A 27,506-nucleotide genomic window follows, 5' to 3' on the forward strand; every position below is an offset into this window, starting at 1 on the left:
CAATCGGAATGACATTATATGGAGATTGTAATCTTGTGGGGTTTATGGGTTTTTCCTTTAAAAGCACCTATATGACTGTAGTGCAATGCGACTCTTGCTCTTAGGAGCAGAGTTTGCCCGTCTGTACAGACGTTCAATAAACACCTCTTGCTGCTGCATCAACTGGACTGGAGTCTGGGTTCTTGGGGTGCCCCCTCGAGAAGGTAGTACCCTAGGTCTGGGGTCTATCAATTAACAGACATAGATCCATGGCACCCAGGCTTGGATCATGTCTATGGCAGGGGGATGATGATGAGAGAGAGGAAGAGAGGGGAGAAAGACAGGGGGTGGGGGTGGGGGTAACAGACATCTGGTTCTCCAATAGTTTTTGTTATTCTATAAGTCAGTTTAATAACAGTTGGCCCATACGCAATACACTGTGGGCCGGAGCTTAGCCCCTGCACTGCTAAATTTCAGGTTTGGTACATAGAGCTAAGTCCCCCTTACCAAAATAAAAGACTCCCTCTATGTTCACCTCAGCACTCACTGAGGTGGCATCACTAGTCAGGTGGTTTCAATAAAGGTCAAGTGGGTATGACATCACACACACAAGTTCCAAATATAGTTCAACATGTTTGGTCTTGATCCGAAACATTCCAACTCTCTTTGGACTTGGAGTCTGTCTGGGAATTTTAAATTTTATTTCTGTATTATTTTGGGAAATTTCGATGTATATTTTGGGGTGAAAATTCCAATTTTCCACCCCACCCCACCCCCCAGTGTCTGTGTCCTGTGAGGGAAGTCAGGCATGAATGTCACTCGCAGTCACACCTGCACCCTGGGAATGCCCAGCACGAGCACCCACAATGAGTTGTAGATCTGGTGTGGGCTCATGTGGGTCCTTGGAAAGGAAGACCAGAGGCACCTTAAGGATGATTTTAACCTTTCCAGCTGCAGGGGGACTTAGCCTCTAGCAGACTGAGACCTCTCCCTTAGCCAAGGGCTTTTTTATTGTTATCCAGTTTACACCTTTAGCAAGTTGATTTCCACATTCCAAAGTATCTTATCTAAGCATCTCAAAGGGATAATGCCCAATGCAAGTTCTCCATCAGGAATACCCTGGTTTGCCAGGTTTTTCCCAACCAAGCTTTGCGTAGGCTTTACACCCTAGTAAACTCCCAGGGAGCTCTCACAGAAGGCAGATCACAGCTGGCTGTTAACACTCTAGACTCGAACCTGGAGGAAGCCCAACAACAATGGTTGCTATGGACATGATTCTGACAGTGATGGACAGGCAAAGCCCCACACCTCAGCCCTGCGTGGTGTCACGAGCATCACTCCTATCGGCCACACCCCACCCTGACCCTGAGTACCCAGTGGGCTTCATGTGAGTATCACTCTTCAAGGTCGCACCCACGCAACATCCCGCAACAGCACCCACAGTGCATTGTGATGGCCTTAATACCCAATCCTGAAGGTGATGGACATGCAGAGCCACCTCTTGGCCTCACGAGGGTGGGGCCTTGTGAGGGTGTCATGTGGGCGTCACTCCTCAAGCTCACACCTGCACCAGTGGAACACCCTGCACCAGCACCCACAATGCACCTCACCACAGGAACTCCCCAAACCCGGACCTACAATGCATTGCAATGGCGACAACTTCCAGTTCGGAAGTTGCTGGAAGTGCAAGCCCCACCCCTTGGCTCCACGTGGGCGCCACATGGGTGTCACTCCTCAAGGTCACACCCGCAGCGTGGGAACTCTCCGCAGCACGGCTGCAGCCATGGGCGCCAGATGTTGTAGATGGAGCCCAGCTGCTGGTAGACCTGGCTCAGTGAGTACCGTGCTGCCTCCCGCCGCAGTCTACCCACTACCGCGTGGAACTCGGGCTCCGAGTCAGGCGTCAGGGGGTGGGTCTCTCCAGGGTCTGCAGAGAGGTCGAAGAGCAGAGGCGGGTCATGCTCTGTCACGTCCCCGATGCACGGGCACACCTTGCTGCCGTAGCAGGCACCTGCCCCTTCCGGGTGGAAGTTCGGGGTCATGAAGTGAACCTTCCAGACTCTTCCTCCTGTCGGTTAAATGGGTGATTGACTGAATGACAGTATGTCTACTCAGGGGGAGGGGAATAGTACATAGCCCCAAAGAGTGACTTCATTGACTGATGGATGCCAAAAGGGGAGGAGCCTAGCCCATGGCCACTCTTAACCAGAAGTACTGCCTTCCTATGGGGAGGGGCTATGCATGTACTCACGGTCACGCTGCACCCAGCGCGCGGCATGCAGGAACACCTCACAGTAGTGCAGCAGGAACTCATGGTCTGAGTGTGGGGTCTCCCCTTGCAGCAGGGGCATCAGATTCTTCCCATCAATCACCCTGGGGGGTTGGTGACACATTGGCTGTCAATCAAACGTGCTCCACAGTGCTAGTATGGAGGCCTATAGTACCACCTGTCATTCAAGTCCTATGCTATCCCCCTCCCCCGCCCCCTTATTGTACCACGTGACATCACATCTGTCACTCAAGTCCTCTGCAGCCCTGTCCCCCCTATTGTACTAAGTGACAGCCCCACCTGACATTCAAGGTTATTTCCGGTGTGACGTCATTGCTCATCCACCCTTCTGCCCTGCACCCACCATGCGCCCACATAACCGCAGCCGTCACTGACGTCTGGTGTGACGTCACTGCTCACTGGTTCCATGGTTTCCCTCTCCCTCAGCCCATGTAACAGCCGCTGCCACTCAGGATCACTTCCTGTGTGACGTCATTGCTCACCTGTCCACCGTGCTTGACCCACCCCAGCCCGCACCTTTGTGGCAGCAGCTGTCACTCAGGCTCACGTCCTGTGTGACGTCATTGCTCACCTGTCCGTTGGCTCCGCCCCGCCCCCCAGGAGGACCACGGTGGGGAACACGTCCATCATGCTCGTGGGCGCATCAACCACCCGGCCTGCGGGCAGCACCCCGGGCCAGCGGAAGATGCCGGGAACACGGATGCCGCCCTCCCAGCCGCCCATGCCTTTGCCGCCTGCCAGGGAGGAACCAGAATTCAGGCTGGGACCGGAAAGTCAGGCCAGAGCTGGAAGGTGCTGGGAACCGGAAGTAGCAATAAATAGAGGAGGGGCGGGGAACAGTGAGGGATCACGGGAAGTAGGAGGGGCCAGCAGCTGGGACAGCTGTCACCCCAGGAACAGGAAGTGTGGGAAGAGAATGAAGGGCCATGGGGTGGAGGGGCAGGGCCGCTCCTGTCACCCGGGGTCTTGAAGTAGGGAGGAGAGTGGAGGGGAGAGGGAGAGGCAGGGTCAGCCCACAAGAACACCTGTCACTCAGGGACCCGGAAGAGATGAGAGTGAAGGATCACGGGAGGAATGCATGGTCGGGGCATGGAGAGTGCTCGTGTTAAGTACTGGGCGGGGCACCGCTCACCTCTGTACGGCCCGTTCCAGCCCCCGAGCTGCACGGGACCCGCGCGAGACTCGAGCGAGCCGCCATGGTCGGACGCGAAGTACACGAGCGTGTTGTCCGTCAGTCCCTCCCGCTCCAGCGCGTGCAGGACGCGGCCTGCGTGTGACCGGGGCAGGGGACGTGTGACCGGGGACGGCACTGATGGGCGTGTGACCCGGGCAGGGGACGTGTGACGGGGGCGGCACTGATGGACGTGTGACCGGGGACGGCACTGATGGGCGTGTGACGGGGGCGGCACTGATGGACGTGTGACCGGGACCGCACCGCCCCCACCCGCGCCGGCCCCGTCACTCACCCACCATCCAGTCCAGCTCCTCCACGTTGTCCCCGTAGGGCCCGTGCAGGCTCCGCCCCCGGAAGTCCGCAGTGGTCACCAGGGGCACGTGCACGTGCAGGAAAGACATGAACAGCAGGAAGGGGCGGTGCTTGTGGCTGGGTGGTGGTGACGTCAGCGGCAGAAGCAGGAGAAACTCCGTGAAATCCTTGCCTCTCACCCACTCCCTCCCTGATTTCCCGTCGTGGTGCCTCTTGGCCTGTCATTCCCGCCTGGAGCCTGACGACATGAGTATTGGCTTTTCCATCTCTTCTTTCTGTCTATCCACTGTCATCTGTCAATCATCTGTCAATCAATCTATACTTCTGTCAATCATGTTTCAGTCAAACTACCTATCATCTGTCAATCATGTGTGTCCATCAATCTGTACCTATAAATGTTAATCATGTTTCTGTCAATCATTCTGTATTTATATCTATCAATCTGTATCTATACTTGTCAATCAATCATATACCTGTAAGTCAATCTGTACCTATTGCCTGTCAATCAATCATGTATCTGTCAATCAATCTGTATCTGTCATCTATCAACCATCCTTTACAGACCTGTCAATCACGTATTTCTGTCTTGTGTGTGTATTCATCGATCATCTCTTAGTCACTCTCTGATCAGGCCTTCAGCTACCTATCAGCTGTCAGTCAGTCCCTCAATGTCCACTATCTGTCACCCATCGATGACTCACCCGTCAATCATGCACCTGCCTAGTCTCCATCCATCAGTCAATCAACCAATCGATGCCCATCACCCAGCTCCTCATTTACTGATCACATGGACGTTGTTCTATGTCCAGGTTGTCGTCCATCCCGCCACCCTCCCTGCCTCCACTTACTCTCTGGCAGTCATGGTTGGGGACACCCCACCAACGGTTACTGTCTTTCTCCTCGCCCCGTTCCCATAAGTCTACTTCAGACAACTAGGCCCTTCCATGACTCCCCGCAGGGCACCACGGGAGGGAGGGAGGGATGGGGGGTCAGGGTTTCCCACCGTGCCCTGCACTACTCACCGCTGCAGAAAGGTCTCCGCCTCCCGGAGCATGAGGCCTGTAACCCGCTCGAGGCGCAGGGGCTGCTGGGTCACGGTGTGGTTCCTCATGAGGAAGCAATCTGCGTAGATGATGAGGTCACCCACGTGACGCGAAGCAGCGAGGAACATGGCGGCCACCGCGGCCAGGCCGAGGACCAGCATCCACCGCGGGGTCCGGAGGAGCCGGGTGAGTCTCCCGACAGCCAGGGTGAGCGCAGCGAGCGCGGATGCTTGGCCCCAAAGGTGCAGGCGGCGCTGCAGAGCCACGCGCTTCTCCGAAGGCTCTGCCCCTGCGCAGTCCCCCATCATGCCCAGCGGCATGCCCAGGAAGTGCTGGAACCCGTGACTCAGCGGGTGGTGGCAGTGGTCGGAGGACGAGTGACAGTTCAGACCCAGGTGCCACTTCCCTGGAGGGGGAGAAACCGCATGGGCGGTGGCCCAGTGACGTCACCACCTGCTTGACATCACATGGTCTCACCCCTACTGAGTCAGGTGACGTCACCGCCCACCCCGGGTCGGGTGACATCACCATCACCAGATCCATGTGTGATGACACAACCAGCTCCAAGTCTGGTGACATCACTACCCACCCAGGTCAGATGACGTCACCACCCCCACATCCTAGGACATCAGAGAACACACCGATGAGGCCCGTGACGTAGCCTTGCTCCTTCAGGATTTTAGCGAACGTGATCTCCTCTGCAGGAAGGCCACCGGAGCCCGCGGCCCACTGGAGGACACGGTGGCCATTACCGGAAGTCATGCCTGCACCGGAAGGACGATAAATCTGGAGAGTGTACACACAGTAGGACGTGGGGCACACGGCAGGATTCCCCCAGAGCGGCTTCCCACAGCTCCCAGCATGCCCCTGGCCCTGCCTTTCACAGAGGAACTCAGGAGTGCAGAATAGAGGGAGGGAGTGACGTCAGCAGTGGGGTCATACATGGATGGCATCATAGGTCGGTGGGAGGGACTTAGGAATGGGGCTTAATGAGAGGAAGTGACATCATCAGTGGGATCATCCACGCATGTAGTCATAGCTCAGTGGTGCTAATGGGAGGAGACCAACAGTGGAACCAGGCAGAGGAAGTGACGTCATCAGTGGGATGATCCAAGGCTGGAGTCATAGGTCAGTGGGAGGGACTTAGGAACATGCCTATCCGGAGGAAGTTGTGTCATCAGTGAGGTCTAGTGGAAGAGTGACATCCTCGGTAGTCCGTGGAGTCACTGCCCGGTGGGCCATTGTGGGGGACTTACGGGTGGGACTGAGCGGAGGAAGTGACATCAGGGGCATGTGGGCCACCCACCTGAGCGGATGGGGTACCTCCCGGTGAGGAAAGCTGCCCGGCTGGGCGTGCACACAGCTTCAGCCGCCAGGTGCTGCGTGAGTCTCACCCCACCTTCTGCAAGTCGGTCGATGTTCGGGGTCCTGGTGGGGAGGGGCAGGGCCGTGGATCATGGCATGCGGGGCCAGCACACCCCCGTGACACTGGCACACCCACATGACCCCAATGTCAGCCTCACTGGGCAAGGTTGGCCTGGTGAGGCTCACTTCACTATCTGGCCCTAGGCATCATGGGAAATCCTGAACTGACACCTTGGGCCAATCAGTGTCCAGCAATGGCATCATGGGAAGGGCAGATCCTGATGCATTATGGGTACCATTGTGTGGAGTATTTTGGGTCTCCTGGTGAGGAGCATTATGGGTACCCGGGGCCCTCCCCCGTGGTGATATTTTGTTTGTGCTCTAACAAATAAAGCTCGTCTGAGGATCAGAGGGTAGAGCTAGCCATCAGCTAACCACCGAGGACTGGAGGTCTTCACAGACACCAGACAGAAGTGACAAGCCGGGGCAGGGACAGTAGACACCCTCTGGGTCTGCGGATCAGCAGAGGCAGACAGTCTGGTGGCGGCTGCTCTTTCGCTTCTCGGGACTTTTAGCGTTGACCCCCATCTGACGCCAGGTTTTCATTATTAAGACAAATTAGAATTCATGCCACACTCTCCTCTCTCACCTGATGGTGCTGTTGCCATAGCAGCCGACATCCCCGATGCCCAGGTCGTCTGCCAGGAGCAGGAGGAAGTTGGGTCGAGACTGTGCTGTGTCCAGGCACGTGACCGGCTCCAGGCTGAGGAAGACACCCAGTAGGGCAGCAAGGCGGTTCCTGAAACACATGTGACATGTCATTCATGGATCCTGCTTCTTCTATCCCTGTCTCTGAGGCAGTGAGTGTGTACGTCATCACTGCAGTGCATGCTGGGCAGCTACATGTGGGTCCAGGGATCCAGTGGAGACTTCCGGCTACCATGGTGTGTACGGGATTAATTTTCAAATAAATATAAACTGTCAATTAAGTTTCCACAACAAGGACTTCTGGGAGATTCTCTTACCAGAAATGTGGGTGATGGGGCATGATGCTTCTGGCCTGAGAATTCCTGAGAAGTAAACACGTGACAAGTGAGCATGCGACAAAAAGGACACCTGCATAGTTCCTGCCCCTCCATCTGCCTGCATGATGGTGCTGCCCACAGTGGAAATGCCCCCACCCCATCCATCATCCATAAAGGACACGCCCACAGCCCTCCTGTGTCAATCTTCCCTCAGGACACGCCCACAGCCCTCCCTTGTCAACCATCCCTCAGGACACACCTATATTCCTTCCCTACCAATCATCCTTCAGGACACGTACAGTCCTCATGTCAATCATCCTTAAGGACACACCCACAGGCCATACCCCTCACTGAGACCCTTCCAGGGGATTCTGGGTAATGACAGTTGACAGAGCTGTCAATGACCTCACTGCTGCCCACTTGCCCAGCCCCCACGTGGCCCTAATGGATCAACTGTGACATCATCAGCGTGACCCTTCCTAGAGCTGCAGGTCAGGAAACTTGTTGGAGAGGACTGCTGGAGACCTGACCTCACCGGAAACGGAAATAGAGGGCCCTGTGTGTTTCGGGAGAGACCCGCCAGCGCGTCCATGTTTAACGTCGGCTGAAATTGAATTTAGAGATAAATTTCATCCTTTAGTTACCGACCCCTGTGCACTCCGTGTGTAAATATTTTGATTTTTGAGGATTTTCCCATCCTGCGCGAGGCTGGGATTTTGCCAGGGCCTGTGGGACGGGAGCTTGGTAGAGTCGTGATAAAACCATTAGAAAATCTTTAATGTTCTAAAACTTTAAAAATCTTTTCATATTTGGGAATCTCGCTCTGTCATAGGCTAAAAACTCACAGAAATAGTGGCTTTGCCAGTTTCCCACTTTGTTTACTTATTTTTCATACGTGCCACGCTGGGACAGGCGCCACACAGCGGCCCAACAAGTGTTTTGTTTGTTTTTTTAATTTTAAATTTAATTTTAAAATTTTTCTTTATAATTTTACTTTAATTCAACTTAATTTTTATTTTCATTAAATTTCGACTAATTTTCAATTTTATTTCTAGTTTAACTTTCGCCTCAGTGTGCTTTCAAATTGCATTCTGTTTAGATTTCTTTTAAATGCCATTTCCATTTTCTTATTCAACTTAATTTCTTAATTTAGCTTTTGATTCTCATCCATCTTAATTCAGTTTAGTTTTCCCTCCTCGTCTTTCCTGTCTCCCTCCAAGCTCCTTTTCTGCAAAAAATAGCTTTTGTTTCGTTTTGTTAACCAACTTTTTCCACCCCAAGGTTTCCCACGCAGAGCTACACCAACCCGCCGTGACGGACCCTCCCACGTGCACAGAAAGGAGCCTCTGGAGGACTTTCGGGTTTCTCCCGGGGGGGGGGGGTGAGCGTCCTCTGCTGTCCCCCGCTCCGCTCCCGCTCCACTCCCGCTCCACTCCCCGCTCCCGCTCCTTTTCCCGCCGAATTCCCGCCTAGATTCCCCAGAAGACAAGGATGCCAGTCCTGGGAGGCAGCCCCCTCCCTCTGCCTCTCCCCCTCCTGCCCAGACTCACTGTCGAGGCCGAGCAGCGGGATCCGGTCGGTTACAGCCGGTTCTGTCCTAGCTCGCCACTGTCTCCGTGGTGTCCCCCAACCCCCACACGGAGGAACTGGTCTGTCTGGTTGGGCGGGGTCGACAGGGATCACGCTGGAACCCGTTTTTAGTCTACATGGGCCTGGGCAGCCACCTCAGCCACCCCAAGTCAGATGCTGTAAGTTTCTGTAGAAATAGCTACAGGGGAGGAGGTTAGAGCAGCAGGAGCCGCAGGACTCCCCGACTCCCTTAAGGTGGTCTGTACAGCTAGCTTGCTGTCGCTGGGACCGTAGCAGCAAGTGTAGGAGCCTGAGTGTGCATGGCCAGTGTGGGGCGTGCCCAGCAATGACCAAGGCTCTCCCAGCATGCACCAAGCTCCTCCCCAAATACAGAGACCCCTTCCTGCATGTACCAGACCACTACCATAATACACAGGCTCCTCCCATAATACATAAGCCCCTCCCACAATCCACAAGCCCCTCCCGTAGTACACAAGCCCCTCCCACAGTACACAGGCTCATGATACACAGACCTATCCAGTAACACACAAGTTACACCACAACACACAAGTCCATCCCAGCATGCCCCTGCCCCTCCCTGTTTATTCTTCACTAATTCCCACCCTAAATCCCCCACGCTGGTGATGGAAATGTGGGCAGCTGAAGTCCCGTGAGACCTGTTGCTTGACCTCTGTGTGACCGCAGCTTCATTTCTTCCAGGTTATCATTAAAACTCTGTATAAAGAGCTCGGATTTGGGGGGGGGGTAGTCCAGACTCCCTAATTAATATGTAATTATGGTAATGAGGACATGGGTACTTAATTATGCTAATGAGGCAGGGGTACCAGGATATGCTAATGAGGTCTGACCATTGTACCAGCCTGACAGGAATGACTCTCCGCATGTAGGAGCCGCAGCAGGAGCTCAGGGTGAGTGCGGTAGATTATTCAGTTTATTATCACGATACTGGGGGGGTCGATTGCTCTCTGTGACCCTTGACCTTGGCAGGGGGGAACCCCAGGGTTGGTGGGAGCAGGAGACAGGTGTTGAGGGAGTTTCTGGAGTGTTGTCTGCTTCGGCACAGGAACTGTCTGTCCTTCCATTTGTCTGTCGTGATGAGAAATGGTGTTTGATTGACAGCTGAGACTGGGGTCCAGGCCATGATGGGAAATGATCCGTGTTTGATTGACAGGGGTGACTGGGTCTGGGTCATGGTGGGAAGTGATCCGTGTTTGATTGACAGGGGTGACTGGGTCTGGGTCATGGTGGGAAGTGATCCGTGTTTGATTGACAGGGGTGACTGGGTCTGGGTCATGGTGGGAAGTGATCCGTGTTTGATTGACAGGGGTGACTGGGTCTGGGTCATGGTGGGAAGTGATCCGTGTTTGATTGACAGGGGTGACTGGGTCTGGGTCATGGTGGGAAATGATCCGTGTTTGATTGACAGCTGTGAGTGGGTCTGGGTCATGGTGGGAAATGATCCGTGTTTGATTGACAGGGGTGACTGGGTCCGGGCCATGGTGGGAAATGATCCGTGTTTGATTGGCAGGGGTGAGTGGGTCTGGGTCATGGTGGGAAGTGATCCGTGTTTGATTGACAGGGGTGAGTGGGTCTGGGTCATGGTGGGAAGTGGGAAGTGTTAGATGGCTGTGACTGGGGTACCGATCATGACAGGAAATGATGTGTTTGTGGGGTCCGGGTCACGGTGGTAATGGCGTGCGTTTGATTGACAGGAGTACGTAAATTTGTGTGTTTGTACATTATCCCACGGTGACGGGGGAATCACGGAAGGTCACGTGGTCCTATGTGACGTCATGCCGTCCCAGCACACCCCCGTTTTCTGCGGTACCCTGTCTGACCCTGCCTGGCTGGCTAAGTAATTAAGGGTGCAGGGAGTGGTGGGAAAATTTAACAACTGCCCAAGTCCCCTTTGAACTTCACCCTTGACCCTGAGCGACTCCAGGTTCCCGCCCACATCACAATTAGGACAGCATAGCTGCTTCTAGGCGATTGGGGTCACCCCGGGGTGACCCCGTGACATCAAAGACCCCGGAAGTATAATTACTGCTCACGGCTCTGCCTCTCCCGGCCCTGGAAGTGTCTGTAATGAAGCCGCAGGGACTCTGGGCGCACGGCATTCTGGGAGTTAATAAGGAATCCGTGGTTACATTGGTTTTAGCCCAGGATATCCCACATCCTTTGCCATGTGTGCACGGGGTCTTCTCCCCATGTCCCCACGGGCTCATCTTCAGGGAGGGTCTGACCTGGGGTCAGGGGTCAGGGCCGCAGGGAGTCTGGGGAGGGGTCGGAGTGGACGGCATCAGGGATGTGGGCACCTTTTTCCTCCTCCACGTCATTCCCTGCCATCCCAGCATGCCTTGCAACACTGGCCTGTGCTGCTTCCCGTCCGCTTCCGCTCCCCGTTATACATGGGAGCCATTTCTCGACGTCCCATGGTGCTGAGTGAAGGAGGGGGTGGAGTTGGTGACCCGGAGCATCATGGGAGGCCGTGAGACAGCAGGGCATCCCGGGAGCAGGGGTGGAGCAGGGGTGGAGCAGGGCATCCTGGGAGCAGGGCGTGGAGCAGGGGGTGGAGCAGGGCATCCCGGGAGCAGGGCGTGGAGCAGGGCATCCTGGGAGCAGGGGTGGAGCAGGGGGTGGAGCAGGGCATCCTGGGAGCAGGGGTGGAGCAGGGTGTCATGGGAGCAGGGGTGGAGCAGGGGGTGGAGCAGGGCATCATGGGAGCAGGGGTGGAGCAGGGGGTGGAGCAGGGCATCATGGGAGCAGGGGGTGGAGCAGGGCATCATGGGAGCAGGGGGTGGAGCAGGGCATCCCGGGAGTAGGGGGTGGAGCATGGGGTGGAGCAGGGGATTGAGCAGGGGGTGGAGCAGGGGTGGAGCAGGGCATCATGGGAGCAGGGGGTGGAGCAGGGCATCCTGGGAGCAGGGGTGGAGCAGGGGTGGAGCAGGGCATCATGGGAGCAGGGGGTGGAGCAGGGCATCCTGGGAGCAGGGGTGGAGCAGGGGTGGAGCAGGGGGTGGAGCAGGGCATCATGGGAGCAGGGGTGGAGCAGGGGGTGGAGCAGGGCATCATGGGAGCAGGGGTGGAGCAGAGCATCCTGGGAGCACATGCTGACACCCTGCTGCTCATATCACAGTGGACCGGAAGTAAGAAGGCTTCCTGTGTCCGTTTGAAGGAAAGGCCTGCAGTGACGTAACTCCCTCCTCTAGGCTCCGCCCCTTACTGGTGGCCCCACCTCTTACTAGTGTCACTTGCCGGGAAACAGGACACTCAAGGATCTCAATAGAAAGCCACGTCACTTCCGGTAAACCTGAGAAATATTTCCCACCTGGCGTTGAAATAAGCCCCGCCGGGCAGCCATGTTGTCCCAGTTGATCTAATAGTCTATCAGAATGACATCAGCATGACGACATGACAGGTCACATGCAGGTGACACGTGATCAAAATTACATTTTTTAAATTTATTTTTGTGCTTTGCTTCCCAAAACAGAAGAAGATGCCCCTGCAAGGTGCATGGTGAGAAGATACATTATTTCCTGTGTGTGGGCGTGTCTGAGGGATGATTGACAAGGGAGGGCTGTAGGCGTGTCTGAGGGATGATTGACACGGGAGGGCGGTGGGCGTGTCTGAGGGATGATTGACACAGGAGGGCTGTGGGCGTATCTGAGGGATGATGATTGACACGGGAGGGCTGTGGGCGTGTCTGAGGGATGATTGACACGGGAGGGCGGTGGCTTTGCGGCCACCTTTCCCCAGGACCCTCCGTCTGTGGCTGTCCGTCTGCTTCACCTTCACGGGTGGCGAGTTTGTGACCCGGAACTCGCGCCCCAACATCGTGCTGCTCATGGCGGACGACCTCGGTGTGGGGGACCTAGGCTGCTATGGAAACACTTCCGTCAGGTAAAAGCAGTCCCGCCCTCAGCCCGCCCCCTTCCGTGACGTCACCCCAGCGGTGGCGGCCATCTTGCAGAAGCCACAGGAGAGCCGGCCGCAGAAATCACAGTAGCTCGTGCTGCTGTGATGTGGGCAGTGACACATGCAGCTACCCTCCCCCTCTCCCTCTCCTCTCCCCCCTCCCCCTCTCCCCCTTCTCCTCCTCTCCCCCTCCCCTCCCCCCCTGCTGTCAAGTCTTGATTGACAGCTGGGGGCATAACATGTTGCCCCACTGCCACCACGTGACCTCCCTGTGACCCCGCAGCACCCCAAACATCGACCGTCTGGCCAGCGAGGGCGTGATGCTCACGCAGCACCTGGCAGCTGCGTCCATGTGCACACCGAGTCGCGCAGCCTTCCTCACGGGGCGCTACCCCGTGCGCTCAGGTGGGTGTTCTGCATCAGCTGACATCACTGCGGCAACTCCAGAACCAGCATGCACTGCACGTGTCCCTGATGTCACTGTGGGCAGCCTGCTACCCAGCATGCACCCCCAGAGTGCTCAGACATCGTCACTGGCAGCTCCCTACCCAGCATGCACTGTGTCTGCCACTACCTGACCTGATGTCTCTGCAGAGACAATGTTGGTCGCTTATTTCTAGTAATATGTGCTAATTGGCACTCAAATGAATTTGCATATGTGTACGTATACTTCCACGTCACTCTTCCTTGTCGCGGGAAGTCCTGGGGTGCTGACATCATGACAGAGCCCCGAGGGTGCTGAGGTCAGGGTACTATACTGTACTATAGTACTGTGTATAGTGATGACATATGACGTCATGGCATCCTCCTGAGAGTGCTGACATCGTCCTGTGGTGCTGACGTCATGATAGCCTCCCGAGAGTGCTGAGGTCAGGCGGACGAGTTCAGATGGCAGCTCCATGACCCCCTGACCTCTGCTACCCTAGGCATGGCATCACCCAACAACATGTACCGTGATGTCACGTGGCTGGGCGGGTCAGGCGGACTCCCGAGCAACGAGACGACGTTCGCCAAGATGCTGCAGCACCGCGGATACCGCACAGGGATCATAGGTGAGGAGTGGGGGGGTCAGAGAGAGGAGGGGGAGGGGAAGGAGGTCATAGGTGAGGGGTCAGGGTCACAGGGAGGAGGCATGAGAAGTCATAGGTCAGAAAGGAGAAAGGTGAGGGAGGGAAGTGTAAGCGTCGCGGCTGGGATGGAAAAGTATTCTGGCCGTGGGGAGCCGAGGAACACACGTCACGTAAGCGTGCAGCACTTAGAGCCCCGCTCCAGGGAACGCCTCCCCAGTGGGGCAGCGGGAAAACGGCGGCAGCAAACTGAGCAGGTGCAGGGTTTATATTTTCTCCTTAGGGCGGAGTTTTTCCAGGGAGAAGATTTTCGGGGTGAGGATTGGTCAGTCTTCAGTCCTTGAGCTCAGATTGGCTAGATCTCGTGCTCCGGGATTGGTTACTTTTCTGCTTAGTTGGTCAGGGGCAAATTTGGCCCTGGTTTCAGGGCCAAAGGATGTTTCTTTCACTGTTCACTTTTGGCCTTTTGGCTCTAATTTCAGGGCCAGGGCATATTTCTTTCGCTGGTTCTGATTCTAGGGCCAAAGAGTGTTTCTTTGGTTTCAGGGTCAGGGTATGTTTCTTTGGTTCTGGGGTCAGGGCTAAAGTGTTTCTTTCACAGGTGGGACTTAGGGAGTGGGACTTCTTACCCAGGATGATACCAGGATGCCCTGTGATTGACACCTGTCAGTTATCAACACCCACATGTCCCGACAGAACTCTAGCCTCCTCCTAGAGGGAAAGGTTCATTTAGTTCTCAATCCTGGGGTCACAGCCCAGCACTGAGGGGAAGTTAAGGCAGGATTGGAAGTTAGCTGGTCACGTGACATGTGCAGTCAGCTGCAGTGATGGGTTCCACGCTGGAGGCCTGGCATGGAGGAAGGTACCACCCAGAGTGGGCGGGGCTTCGGCTGTCCCTTACCCATTGGGACACTCATGCAAAGCCCTTAGGCTGTGTTTCCATCGAAGATGGTGCATGCCAGGAATATTATACACATGTGAAAAAGGGGCGTTTCCTGCCTAGGATGACACAAGGGCGTGACATCGCTAACATGACTCGTGCCAATGACCTCACCCTCACTCTCCCCTCCCCGACACAGGGAAGTGGCATCTGGGCATGAGCTGTGCATCCCGTGGCGACCACTGTGCGCACCCGCTCAACCATGGCTTCAACTTTTTCTATGGGATGCCGCTGGGGCTGCTGGGGGACTGCGGTGCCAGCTCCTGGCCGGAAGTGCACCGTAGGCTGCGCATCCAACTGTGGGTGACATCAGCAGCACTGGCCACCCTCCCCTTCCTGCTGCTGGTGCCCCGCCTGGCACGCTGGTTTTCTGTCCCCTGGACACTTGTGGCCGCTTCCGGCTTCCTGGCCGCGCTCTTCTTCCTGTCCTGGTTCAGCAGCTATGGCTTCGTGCGCAGGTGGAACTGCATCATCATGCGTGACCACGACATTGTCCAGCAGCCAGCCGAGGAGGCCCGGGCATCTGGGCTGATGCTGAGGGAGGCACTGGCCTTCATCGACAGGTGATATCTGTCCTGCGCAGGGCCTAGGGGCAGGGCCTGAGGGTGATTGACATGGGAGCGCTGTGGGCGTGTCCTGAGGGGTCATGTGACCCCCTGAATTCCCACCACAGGCATAAGAGAGGCCCATTCCTGCTGTTCCTGTCCTTTCTGCATGTGCACACGCCCCTGCCTACACGCGGGAATTTCGTGGGGCGCAGCAAGTTTGGGGCATATGGGGACAATGTGGAGGAGCTGGACTGGATGGTGGGTGAGTGTCATGTGACCGAGTGCGGGAACTGCATGTGTAAGGAGCACAGTTCAGTCATCACATATGATACCCCCCATGGCAGAGGGCGCTCGTACCCCAAGCAGGCACTGAGGGTGCTCCCTGCAGGCCCCCATCAGGCGTTTATCATGCCCCGCCCCTGAGTGTTCACCCTAGGCCCCACCCCTACAAGCCCACCTCGGGCCACCACCGCCCTCACGCTCACCTTAAGCCTTGCCCGCTGTCCGTGTGCTCAACCTTGGCCCCTCCTGATGGGTGATGTCATTCTGTACGCTGTGAATATGTGTCACTCTGATTGGTTGATAAACAAAGCTGTTTGGCCAATGGCGAGGCAGAATAGGGTTAGGTGGGACATCCCAACCAGAGAGGCCGCTGCCAGCCAGCGCCGTGAGAAGCAAGATGTAAAGACACCGGTAAGCCACGAGCCACACGGCAAATACCGATTCCTAGAAATGGGTTAGGATGTAAGATCCAGGAGCGAGAAGCCTGAGCAGGCGGGCGGGACACAGGAAAACTTTACACCCTCCCCCTCCAGGGAAGGTCCTCGCTGCCCTGGACCGGGAGCGCCTGACCAATCAGACCCTGGTTTACTTCACGTCGGACAACGGCGGCCGCCTGGAGGCCAAAGAGGGCAGCGCCCACGCGGGAGGCTGGAATGGGGTCTACCGGGGTGAGTTGGGCTCCCAGCATGCGCTGGGGTCGCCCCTGCTCGGTGTGGAAGTCAAAAGCTACCTACACTGTGTTCCCCGCCATTCCCGGAAGGGGGGCAGGGCGCAGGATTCGAACCCGGGACCTGGGGCTGGGCTGCAGTCGCCCCGCCCGTGTTCAGCCCTCTCACCACCCCTGCTCCGTGTTGCTCACGTGACAGGAGGCAGTGGCACCGGTGGCTGGGAGGGCGGAGTGCGTGTGCCTGGCATCTTCCGGTGGCCCACGGTGCTGGAGGCAGGACGGGTAGTCGAGGAGCCCACGAGCCTCATGGACCTGCTCCCCACGCTGAGTCACGTGGGCGGCGGGATCCTTCCCCACGACAGGTGCTGAGGGGGCGGGGCGGGTGGGGGCGGGGCCTGAGGGATGATGGACGCGGTGGAGGTGATTTGTACTGAAATCCCGCCCCCCTCCCTATGCCCCCTTCCCACCCCTTCCCACCCCCACCCCACCCCTGTGCTTCCGGTTGTTTCTCTGCATGAAGAGTGATTGATGGCCGGAATCTGATGCCGCTGCTGGAGGGCCGCGTGCAGCGCTCGGACCACGAGTTCCTGTTCCACTACTGCGGCGTTTTCCTGCACAGTGTCCGGTGGCACCAGAGGGACTGTGAGTGGGCTCAGGGGTGGGCAGAAGCAAAGGGAAAATGGAAATGGGAAGAGGAAGGGGAAATGGAAGAGGAAGAGTTAGGGGAAGAGGAAGTGGGAGGCAGAGGGAATGAGGAAACAGAAGAGGAAGTAAAAAGAGGAAGGGAAATGGAAGAGGAAGAGGGAGCAGGAGAAGTAGAGGAAGTGGGGGGGATGAAAAGGAAATAGGAAGAGGAATAGGAAGTGGAAATGTAAGAGGAAGTAGGTGGGGAAGAGGAAGGAGGGGTATCAGAAGTGAGGACAGAAAGGGGAAGAAGTTGGGAGGAAGAGGGAGAGTAAATAGAAGAAGGAATGGGGAAACTGAATTGTGGGGAAGAGGGAGGGGAAACGAAGAGGACAGGATGAGGAAGTGAGGGAGAGGAAGAGGAAGAGGAAGTGGGTGAAGAAGCCTCTGAAGGTATCTTGAGATAACTGTCCTGGTCCCGTGACCTTTGCACGACCTTTCGATCAAGCATCGCTCATGCAGTCAATTATGCTCATCTCACAATGAGGTCACCTAGTCTCGTGCCCCACCCCCCCCCACCCCACCCCGGGGCGGTTCCTGGGGTCCCGCTCCATGAGGTCTTGGATTAATATGGAAGGAAGGCCATGGGGTCACGCTGTCACGTGGTTCTTCCCCTGTGCAGGCAACACCGTGTGGAAGGCCCATTACATCACCCCCCACGGCTCCCCCGAGGGCGTGGATGCCTGCCATGGCAGCGGCGTGTGTGCGTGCTCAGGTGACGTCACCCACCACGACCCGCCACTGCTGTTCGACATCTCACGAGACCCCGCCGAGTCTCGGCCGCTCAACTCAGAGAACGAGGTGCTGTTTGAGGCAGTGCTCAGCAAGATGACCGCGGCCGTGAGGGAGCATCGCGCCACCGTCACCCCTGTGCCCCACCAGCTCTCGGCCTTCAATGCACTCTGGAAGCCCTGGCTGCAGCCCTGCTGTGGCGCTGCCTTCCCGTTCTGTGGCTGCTCAAGGGAGGACGCTTGAGTGTGGTGCTCCCCAAGGGCTACATGCTCCCCATGAGGTGCTACCTGATGGCAGGGTGCTCCTCACATGGTGCTCACAGATGGCAGGGTGCTCCCCACGTGGTGCTCCCTAAGAATCTGTGCTCTCAACACAGTGCTCACTGACAACTAGGTGCTCCCCACACAGTGCTTGCCAAGAGGCATTGTCCTCACGGTGCTCACTGACTGCAGGGGTGCTTGCCAGGTAGTGCTCCCTATTTGTTGCACCAAATGATGACCTGGCTTCTCATATAGTGCTCCCTCAGTGGAAGTGCTCCTTAAAGAGTGCTCTGTGGCGATATATTGTGTACCCTAATATATTATGTACCCTAATAAACTTATCTGAGAATCAGAGAAAAGAACAAGTCACTAGATTAGACAGAGGCCAGGCAGGGGTGGCACACACCGTTAATCCTATCACTGATCTCTGTGAGTTCAAGGCCACACAGGTAACAGTCAGGTGTGGAGGCACACACCTTCAATTCCAGCACTTGAGATCTTGTGCCTTTGCTTGGAGGCACACACGCCTTTGATCCCAGGAAGTGACATGGTTGGGTGGAGAATGGTATATAAGGCCTGAGGAGACAGGAACTAAGCAGCAGTTCAACTGAGACCCTCAGGGGTGAGGACTCAGAGGCTTTCAGTCTGAGGATTCATGGAAATAGGATCGGCTGAGGAGTTGGTAAGGTGAGGTTGGCTGTGGCTTGTTCTATTTCTCTGATATTTCACCCCAATACCTGGCTCTGGGTTGTTTTATTAATAAGACCTTTTAAGATTCATGTTACGGTACTCACCGACTTGCACTGAAAGGGAAAAATCAGTAGCTCTCTTGAGAAACGCTATTCCTCCCCCGCAAAGGTATTTGCTGACCAGCAGTTTTAGAGCTGACCGGAGACTGAACTCATGGGAAAATAAGACTGGAACAATAAATCTGAATTTATATGTCCTGGGTTCAGCAAAAACAGGATATAGGGAGTTAAAAAATAATTATGTCTCTGTAGATACCCTGTATCCTGTTAGCAACTAGTAACCTCATGCTCATATTCAGCCAGTAACTTCAAAGAACTACCTCACCCCTAGCCCCCTCATCCAATCATGAGAAGTGAGTGCTCAGGGCTGTCCTCCTCCACTGCTGTGTCGTTGGACAGGGACCAAGCCGGGGCTTGCTTTGTTATTAATAAACCCCTGTGTGCTTGCATCGGATATCGGCTCTGTGGTGGTCTTGCTGGGGGGCGGGGAGGGAGGGTCTTGTGACACCAGTACAACAGCACCAACCTCCTGGGTGCACCTCCTGTGGTGCTGACAGCAGGGTGCTCTTCACACAGTCTTCCCTGAAAGTGGGATGCTCCTCACACAGTACTTTCTGTCCATCATCCATCCCTCAAAAGGTGTGGGTTACAGGTGATGTCACAGGAGACTGGAGCCTCAGTTTCCCCAGCAGGTCCTCTCTGTTTTCCTAAAAATAGAGAAGACCCAGAAGATGGTTCCGATTCCAAGCTCAGCGCAATGAGCCCACGTGCGGGACGCTCCGTCTGCCTCGCACCCAGAACAGCGGCGGGCGGCGTGGGTGGCGGGATGGTCACACGGAACGGACGTGGACGGGTCCGTCACTGTCACTAGCTCCCAGGCCGGGCCTCTCCGCCCTAGTTTCCGCGTGATGCACTCTAGACGCCCTGCGGTCTCCAGCGTTCAGTCCCCGTGGACCGACGTGCACTGCCCCACATACGGTGCAGGAAGACCACGCACCCCAGAACTCCCACAACACGCGTGGCGTCCGGCTCACTTCAGCCTGGCGTGGGATCGGCTTGTGGTCGCCTGATGTCACCCTCAGAGGAGGAAGTCGCGGCAGTGGTTTCGGGGTTCCCGTGGATCCCGAGTTCACGGATGTTTAGGCGCAGCAGGGCTGTGGACTGGAAGTCATGTGCGTTTGACCGCTATGACTGGGTCCGGATCATGGTGGGAAATGACCCTTGTTTGATTGACAGGGGTGACTGGGGTCCAGGTCATGATGAACTCTAACCTGTCCCTGACCCTCTAACCATGGCTCTCACCTCCACCACGACACCGACCCTGTTACTAAAATGCAGTCTTTTGTTTTTTTTTTTTTTTTTTTTTTGGTTTTTCGAGACAGGGTTTCTCTGTGTAGCTTTGCGCCTTTCCTGGAACTCACTTGGTAGCCCAGGCTGGCCTCGAACTCACAGAGATCCGTCTGGCTCTGCCTCCCGAGTGCTGGTATTAAAGGCGTGTGCCACCACCGCCTGGCCTAAAACGCAGTCTTAACCTCCCTCCTCCACTTGCTTTCATTTGGCTTATGACTCTCAAAGCCAACATTCCATTTGCCTTGCCTTCGTGGCATCTCTTCTCCCCTTCAAGGCTGAGATCTTTGAGGAGGTCTCTGAGGAGGAAGGGTTCGGGGCACCGTGCTTGTCTGGCATCCCTGTGCTGTTGGCTTGGTCTTCTGGTTACACACTCACAAGTCAGGTATTTTCCTCCCTCACTGCCTCGGCAAGTGTTTTACGAACAAAAATTAAATGAGACAATGAAACTGAAATGCACAGGCAGAAGTGTGAGCCTTTGTGCTTGTGGCTGAGATGAGCTCTCAACTTCATGTTTCTACTACCATGCCTGCAGATTGCTGACTTCCTACCAGCCATGATGGACTTATCCCTCTGGAACAGTAAACCCAAATAAACCTTTTCTGTAAGTTGTATCGGCTGTGATTTATCATAGCAACCTTAATCCTGAACCCCTGACCCCAACTCTAACTCATAACTAAAACCAAATTGAGATAATCTTACCCTAGTCAGAAAGGCTATAATTAAAAAAAAAAAAAATCAAATAACAAATGCTAGATTTAAGGTCCATTTGACAGGGACTAACTTATATTTGGTAGTGGGGAAAGACTATGGTATGAAGCATACTATTAATACATGTTATGTGTCTATGTAACTTCCCTCTAAGTATTTGTTATTAAGCACTTATTACTGCTGCTATCAATTTTGGTTATGGAGAAAAACTATTTACATCAAGACTCATAACCAGTTAAATGCCAATATGTGATTGTTAATATGACAAGGGGCCCAATGCTCAAAACAGCATCATAAGCGTATCATCCCATCCAAAGCTCAGGGGACAACACTGAAGGAGGACCAGGAACAATGCTGACACGATGATCAGTAAACATAGAGCAGAACGCAGAGATGACTTTAGTGCCATAGTCATGGCAATGTTAAGTCTAGGGTAATGGTAATGATGCTATTAACACTCTTTAATACAAGAGGTAGAGTCAACTGACTCTTACCTAGGATTTTACAAACCTTTCCTGTCTCACAGCTCTAAGAGATCTTTGGGAAAGGAGTATTGCTAGAATATACAGGAGGTAGATGATTACCTGAAGGTGGAACTCCATGAAATAGCTTCCATTCACAATGGGGTGGGACTGTGCAGTGGTGCAGCTCTTTTGGGTCACCTACACAACGCTAACTCCTCACCAACCTAGACTTGTGTGGAATCATTACTTTGATGAATTGACAGTGCCCTGTCTGGGGGTAGTAGAGATCTGTTCACATCTCCCCATGAAAAATAAGCAAAAATTAATGACACACACAATCTTTTATATTAAGTACAAAAAAAAAAAAAGTATCTACTGACAGTTTGATTAAGAAAAGTGACCAGAAGGCTGAGGATTTTGCTGGGTAGAGTGCTTGCCCAGTATACACAAAGCCCTCAGTTTAATCTCCAGAATCACACAAAACAAGGAATAGTGCTCCAACTCAGTGGTCTTAGTGTCTGGGGGGCTGAGGTGGGAGGATCAAGGACATTAATGGCTACACAGTTTTTTTATTGTTTTTTTTTGAGCTGAGGATTGAACCCAGGGCCTTGCTCTTGCTAGGCAAGCGCTCTACCACTGAGCTGAATCCCCAAACCTGACTACACAGTTTTAAACCAGCAGAGGTATACAAGATAATGATTTAAAAAGAAAAGGTTGGACGGTGGGGGGTTGGGGGGGTGTCATAAAGAGGGGAGGGAATAATATAGCAAAAGAAAGATGCTCTCTTATTAATCATTCATATTCAATACTGGCTCTGAACACTTTTCTGTTTCATAACCATAACCTGTTATTTAGTTCTGTTTTGATGACAATACATTTCAATATAAAAATATATCCCATTCAAGCTAGGTATGGTGACATGTGTTTTTAATCCTAGCACTCAGGAGGCAGAGTAGGTGGATCAATATGAGTTTGAGGCCAGCATGGTCTATATATTGAGTTCCTGGACAGAAATGGCTATGTAGGGGCCCTATCTCAAAGAGACAAAGGAACACTGTACACATGACATCTACTGCATGCTTGTTCTCACATCTTGCATCTCTTTCATTTTCAATGCTAAAGTGTATTTTCAGGCTTAATATGGGAGAGTTGTACATTTAAGAAAGCATACTCTTCTAGATAAGAAATCTCCAGTTAGTTTCCTTTCTTTTTGTGAGGGAGGTGAGGAGGAATGCTGGGTATCAAACCTGGGGCCTGGGCACTGGGCATGTTAGACAAATGCTCTACTAATGAGATACACATACAGCCATATTTTATGTTTTTGTGGCTTTGTTACAAAGGAATGCTTTGTATCTAATACATGTAGAGAGAAGTAAATACACATTTTACACAAGTTCAATCAAGTACATATTATATAATATACAGACATGAAGCAAAGGAAGCAAAGTGCATAAGCAGCATGATTGCTAGGATATGTTCAAAATACTATAATTTGTGAGCTACTGATATCATTGTAGCTAGTAAAGAAATGTGCCAAAACTCCCTTTGCCATTCCACTTAAACTGGTTTCCCTTAATTTCAATAAACATCTCCTGTGACATTATGTTGTCATCAGCTTGTATGATCCCAAGTTCGCTCAATCGTTTCTTCATCCGGCCTTTTTGCATGGAAGTAGCAAGCAGTTCATTTATAATTTCACAGTTTCCCTTAGCTTGTTCAGAAAATTCAGCTGTGGCATAAAGCTCCATTTTGCTGGCCACACACTGAAACATTTCTTCCAGATCTAATCCTTCAGTGGCACCCGCCTCTCTATTTTTCTGAATTGTATTGTCTGAGGAAACAAATTATAATGAAGTTAAATGTACAGTCTAAACCAACAAGGGGGTATTTCTAACACAATCTGTTATGCTCAAGTATTTTCTGCCAAGAGTTTATAACTGGATTTTACTAATTCTTTACTATAAGAATCTCAATGAATCTTCTTGAAAAGTTTCATGACACTAATAGGGTCACCAATTTTAAATTTTGTTTATCTTCTTCATTCTAGAATCTTAGTCACTGGACAGACATTTTCCTGGAAATTTACTATCTGCTAAGCTCTGCATTGGGAGCTAGAATACAAAGAATAATATAACAGTGCTACTCTTTTTAAATGAACTCTCACTCTACCAGCTAATTGACTGCCATCATAATTTCCATCCTCAAGAGGGTACTCACATGATTACTAAATGACAAAAAGATTTTGCATTATCACCGAGCAATGCAATTAAGGCTATTTAAAAGTTTTTCCCCCTCTAGCTGGTTGCTGAAGAGGAACTCAGAAATAGGAAGTAGATTCTTCAACCAGAGCTTTCAAGGTACGATTCTATTCAACATATATCTCAATTTTACCCTGCTAAGTCCTGAGTAGGATGGACCCTGAATGATGATGGCAAGGCATATTCTTTAAACTGCTTCAAAATCTCCATCGGCACACCAATACTTTATACTTCTTTATGTCTGATATTTAAAAGTGGTTTACATCAATGACTTGAAATTCACACATTTCCACTGTGTGCACTCACCTTTACTACCAGGAAGCTGGTAACAGGGAGGCAGTTTCAACCAAGAAAAAGCAAAGGTAAACTCTAATAAACTTCAGGCAAAAGCAACTTTCAACCTGGAAAATTCTTTTCCTGTTTTCATCCTTCACAAATACCTACAGAAGCTACCATATTTCACACACTGACAAGAAGCCAAAAAGGGACTTTCACTGAACTACACCAAAGCTCTGAATGAACAGATCAACAAGTCAAACTTGAAAGTTTCTTTCATACTTAGATTCTAAAAAGCTTTTCTCTATGACCAAGCATATTTAATGTTTGTTTGATTGCTTGTTTTTTTGAAAAGTGATCTATGACTCTCTGTAGCTTCAATTCTCATGCCCAAGTGTTGGGACTGAACCTACAGTTTTGTGTATGTTAGGCAAACTCTACAAGTTGAACTCTATCGCCAGACCTCCAGCAACATTTTTGAGGAAGAAAAACTAAAGTTGTCACCAGAATTTACTGCCGAAATACAGTAAATTAGATCTAGTTTTATATTCAATTAATAAGTACATTTACATATTTTAATTAAATTACTGAATATAGCATACCACTAGTTTCATCTTGGGCCTTTTCCTGTAGATCACAGAAAATCGTAGGCTTCACCAAAACAACTCCATAACCTTCATTGTTATGTATGACATTATTGATCATAGAAATTTTGGGAATATCATAATGTTCATCAAGGAAGTCCTGTAACATTGAAAACAAGTATGTTAAGGAATTGTCATATTAAACAAGTTTCATAAATTCTCTGCCTTTCCCCATACTATTTCTAAAAAGGAAAGTACAAAAGCTGTGCTTATTAGTAAGTTGTAGCACTGAGTTCAAAGTAAGTGTTGCTGTTATTTCTGAGGATCTAAAGATACAAGACTTTAATCACTATTAATGTCCTTAAAGTTTATGTACTGTTTATACTTTACAAAACAAAATAACAAAACACAACATGAGACATATACATAACTTTTTAGGTGAAATCATTCTAACTTTTAGAAAAAATGTTTCAGTTAATGCTCACCTTAATAAGGATCCCTTCCTTGCAGTGATGGATCCCATTGTCAGTCAGGGTACACTTACTCCCAGGATATATTTCTATACCAGCACCCTATAAAATATGAGGTACCAGCTTTAAAAAGTTAAGAATAGGGGCTAAAGAGATGGCTTAGCAGTTAAGAGCACTAGCTGCTCTTCCAGAGGACCCAGGGTTTAATTCCTAGCACCCATATGGTGGCTCACAAGTCCAGTTCCAGGGGATCTTACACCCTCTCTCTGGCCTCCCTCCATGAGCACCAGGAATACATGTGGTGCACAGACATACAAGCAGGCAAAACAGTCACATACTTGCAAATAAAATATTTAAAAAGACACGATTATAAAGGTTTATTACTATTACTTCTTGGCCTTTCAGATGGGATACAAAATATACTGTTTTTAAAGATAACTTTTATTAGGTCTTTCATATTTATTTATTTTGTGGACGTGTGTGTGTGTGTGTGTGTGTGTATACATGCCATGGTATACCTGTGGAAATCATAAGACAATTTGTAGGAGTTGGTTCTCCCCTTCTCCCATTTTGGTTCTCAGGGACCAAACTCAGGTTTTCAGGTTTAGTAGCAAGCATCTAATCCACTGAGCCATTTTGCTGGCCTTTATTAGGCAGTTCTAATCCATATTGCCACCAAGCAATATTGGGGCACCAAGCAATACTCCAATGATGAGCAACTTTTGATAACTAAGCACTTTCAAAAATCACATTCATGAAACTGAAAAAAAAAAAAAGGTTCATTTACTAAACTGCTTGCAACATAAGCATGAAATGTTTGGATCCCAAACACATACATAAAAATCCAGGCACAATCGTGTGAACCTGTAACTCCAGTGCTGTGAGGACAGAGACAGGAGGATCACTGCCAAGCCAGACTAACCGAGCTCCAGATTCACTGAGAGACATTACCTCAAAAATAAATAATATAGAAGTGATCGAGGAAGAGATTCAATATCAACCTGTCTTATATATGCATGAGTACATGAGCACACATATCCCTACACACACACCCCCACACATCACACCACAGAGACAAACAGTAGCACATATAAAAATCACACACACAAACACTTATAAAGATGTACATTACAAGGAGTAAACAGTGCCACACTTAATGCTTATCACACATTTTCATTATAGACAAATCAATTTTCTGATTACATCAATAAATTTATTTAACAATTTTGTTGAAAGATGTAGTTATTCAAAATGACTCTCAACAAAGCCTACGGTGGCTCATTCTCAGTCAATCCATCACATGGACCTCAACCCATGCACATCTGGGGAGCAATAAATGGACAAAGTTTTAAAAAAAAAGAGCACATGAAGTTGGGAGGGGAAAGTGATAAAGAGGTAGGGGAGGAAATGGAGAAGAGGGAAAAGGTGTATATATGCATGAATGAAATTCTCAAGCACTTAGAGTAACAGCTTCAATTGCTAGAATATTTATAAAGTTATGATCTTTTAAAAATATTAAGTACTTACATATATACATATACATACATACATACATACATACACACATACATATATACACACATATACATATATATATATATCTCTGTGTAGGAATGTGCACATGTGAGTACAGATGCCCAGAGTCCACAAAAAGGGTGTCAGATCCTTTGGAGTAGGAGTTACAAATAGTTGTTAGTCTACTGACATGAGTGTTGGGAACTGAACCTGGGTCCTCTCCAAGAGCAGTATATTAGTTCTTAGCCATTGGGCTACCTCTCCAGTCTCACCAGGGTATAATCTTAAGGGTCTATATTTCTTTCTTTCTTTCTTTCTTTTTTTTTTTTTTAAAGATTTATTTACTTATTATGTATACAGTATTCTGTCTGCATGTTTTGCCTGCAGGCTAGAAGAGGGCATCAGATCTCATTATAGATGGTTGTGAGCCACCATGTGGTTGCTGGGAATTGAACTCGGGACCTCTGGAAGAATAGCCAGTGCTCTTAACCGCTGAGCCATTTCTCCAGCCCAGGGGTCTATACTTCTTAAGGTCATCATAGGGAAAGTTAGACAATCATTTTCTCTTCCAGTGCCTTGTTTATAAAATGCTACAGGTCTTATGTTTAATGACTTCCTAAATTTGAGGTGACTAGGAGATTATTAATGTCTGAATTTCCTTGAAGAAATAATAGATTTACAACTATTGGTATCTTATTTGTTTTATTTATTTTGAACTTAAACACCCTAATTACTTCTTTCCAAAGACAAAGCAATACCTTGGCACCATATACATCTGAGTTCTTCATGAAAAGTTCTGCTGATGTGCGTACTGTGACTCCTGTAGTTTCACATTGCAGTACACAGTTTTCCAGTGTGGTCTTGCCATAGTGAATGACTGTAACAAAAATATTCATTCAACTACTTTAAGTGATATATCAGTTAGCTTACAGCTAACATTAGATGCTGTGATAACTCTTTATAAAAATATCTCTTGACCCCCCAAAAAACTAAAGTTTTGATGAACTTTGCAGCCAAGTTAATAACAGGTGCTGAGATCATTTAAGACTATGTGCTTAACCCATCTTGTTGTGTATTCAGCCTATTTAAACTTAATCTGCTGTCTTGGTCACTGTTCTATTGCTGCATCATGACCAAGGCAACTCTTACAAGAGAAATAAGAAAAAGCATTTAATCAGGGGCTTGCTTCCCAGTTTTAGAGGGTTAGTACATGATCATCAGGCGGCACACAGGGAGGTATGGTGCTGGAGAAGTGCTGA

The 27,506-nt window shown here is 51.2% G+C and overlaps 3 protein-coding genes across 3 annotated transcripts in view; 1 reads left to right on the forward strand and 2 right to left on the reverse strand.

The window, feature by feature from the left end:
* Positions 1-910: 910 nt before the first annotated feature.
* Arsl (arylsulfatase L) lies at positions 911-9,076 on the reverse strand. Its single transcript, XM_028872317.2, has 11 exons — positions 8,739-9,076; positions 7,189-7,233; positions 6,813-6,962; positions 6,105-6,226; positions 5,440-5,562; positions 4,778-5,204; positions 3,736-3,872; positions 3,402-3,536; positions 2,841-3,003; positions 2,231-2,352; positions 911-2,047 (listed from the first exon to the last, which is right to left on the reverse strand). Exons 2-11 carry the CDS (start codon positions 7,209-7,211, stop codon positions 1,707-1,709), a joined length of 1,743 nt encoding a protein of 580 aa, XP_028728150.1. The 5' UTR covers positions 7,212-7,233; positions 8,739-9,076; the 3' UTR covers positions 911-1,706.
* Positions 9,077-11,809: 2,733 nt separating this feature from the next.
* On the forward strand, positions 11,810-18,241 carry Arsh (arylsulfatase family member H). Its single transcript, XM_037199582.1, has 10 exons — positions 11,810-11,970; positions 12,505-12,678; positions 12,977-13,098; positions 13,620-13,745; positions 14,840-15,263; positions 15,374-15,510; positions 16,064-16,198; positions 16,397-16,559; positions 16,718-16,839; positions 17,504-18,241. The coding sequence occupies exons 1-10, from the start codon at positions 11,810-11,812 to the stop codon at positions 17,854-17,856; spliced, it is 1,917 nt and encodes a 638-aa protein (XP_037055477.1). The 3' UTR covers positions 17,857-18,241.
* Positions 18,242-22,434: 4,193 nt separating this feature from the next.
* Shcbp1 (SHC binding and spindle associated 1) overlaps positions 22,435-27,506 on the reverse strand; it is a 38,712-nt gene continuing 33,640 nt past the window's right edge. The window contains exons 10-13 of the mRNA XM_028872323.2: positions 27,006-27,124; positions 24,748-24,834; positions 24,281-24,422; positions 22,435-22,975 (exon numbers count right to left, since the gene is read on the reverse strand). Of these exons, the coding sequence (XP_028728156.1) occupies positions 22,662-22,975; positions 24,281-24,422; positions 24,748-24,834; positions 27,006-27,124 (662 nt within the window). The 3' untranslated portion in view covers positions 22,435-22,661. The remainder of the gene's footprint in view (positions 22,976-24,280; positions 24,423-24,747; positions 24,835-27,005; positions 27,125-27,506) is intronic.

Source organism: Peromyscus leucopus, chromosome 16_21, assembly GCF_004664715.2.
Source record: "Peromyscus leucopus breed LL Stock chromosome 16_21, UCI_PerLeu_2.1, whole genome shotgun sequence".
Classification (NCBI taxonomy): Eukaryota; Metazoa; Chordata; class Mammalia; order Rodentia; family Cricetidae; genus Peromyscus; species Peromyscus leucopus.

Coding starts and splice junctions, on each gene's coding strand:
- Arsl (XM_028872317.2), bottom strand. CDS start 7,211: ATGCCCCATCACCCACATTTCTG. Junction 3,004..3,401: donor CTGGAACGGGCCGTACAGAG/GTGAGCGGTGCC, acceptor CCTCCCTGGCAG/GCGGCAAAGGCATGGGCGGC. Junction 2,048..2,230: donor GCGCTGGGTGCAGCGTGACC/GTGAGTACATGC, acceptor TTTAACCGACAG/GAGGAAGAGTCTGGAAGGTT.
- Arsh (XM_037199582.1), top strand. CDS start 11,810: ATGGGAGCAGGGGTGGAGCAGGGGGTGGAGCAGGGCATCATGGGAGCA. Junction 11,971..12,504: donor AAGGAAAGGCCTGCAGTGAC/GTAACTCCCTCC, acceptor TTGACACGGGAG/GGCGGTGGCTTTGCGGCCAC. Junction 16,199..16,396: donor CTGGAATGGGGTCTACCGGG/GTGAGTTGGGCT, acceptor CTCACGTGACAG/GAGGCAGTGGCACCGGTGGC.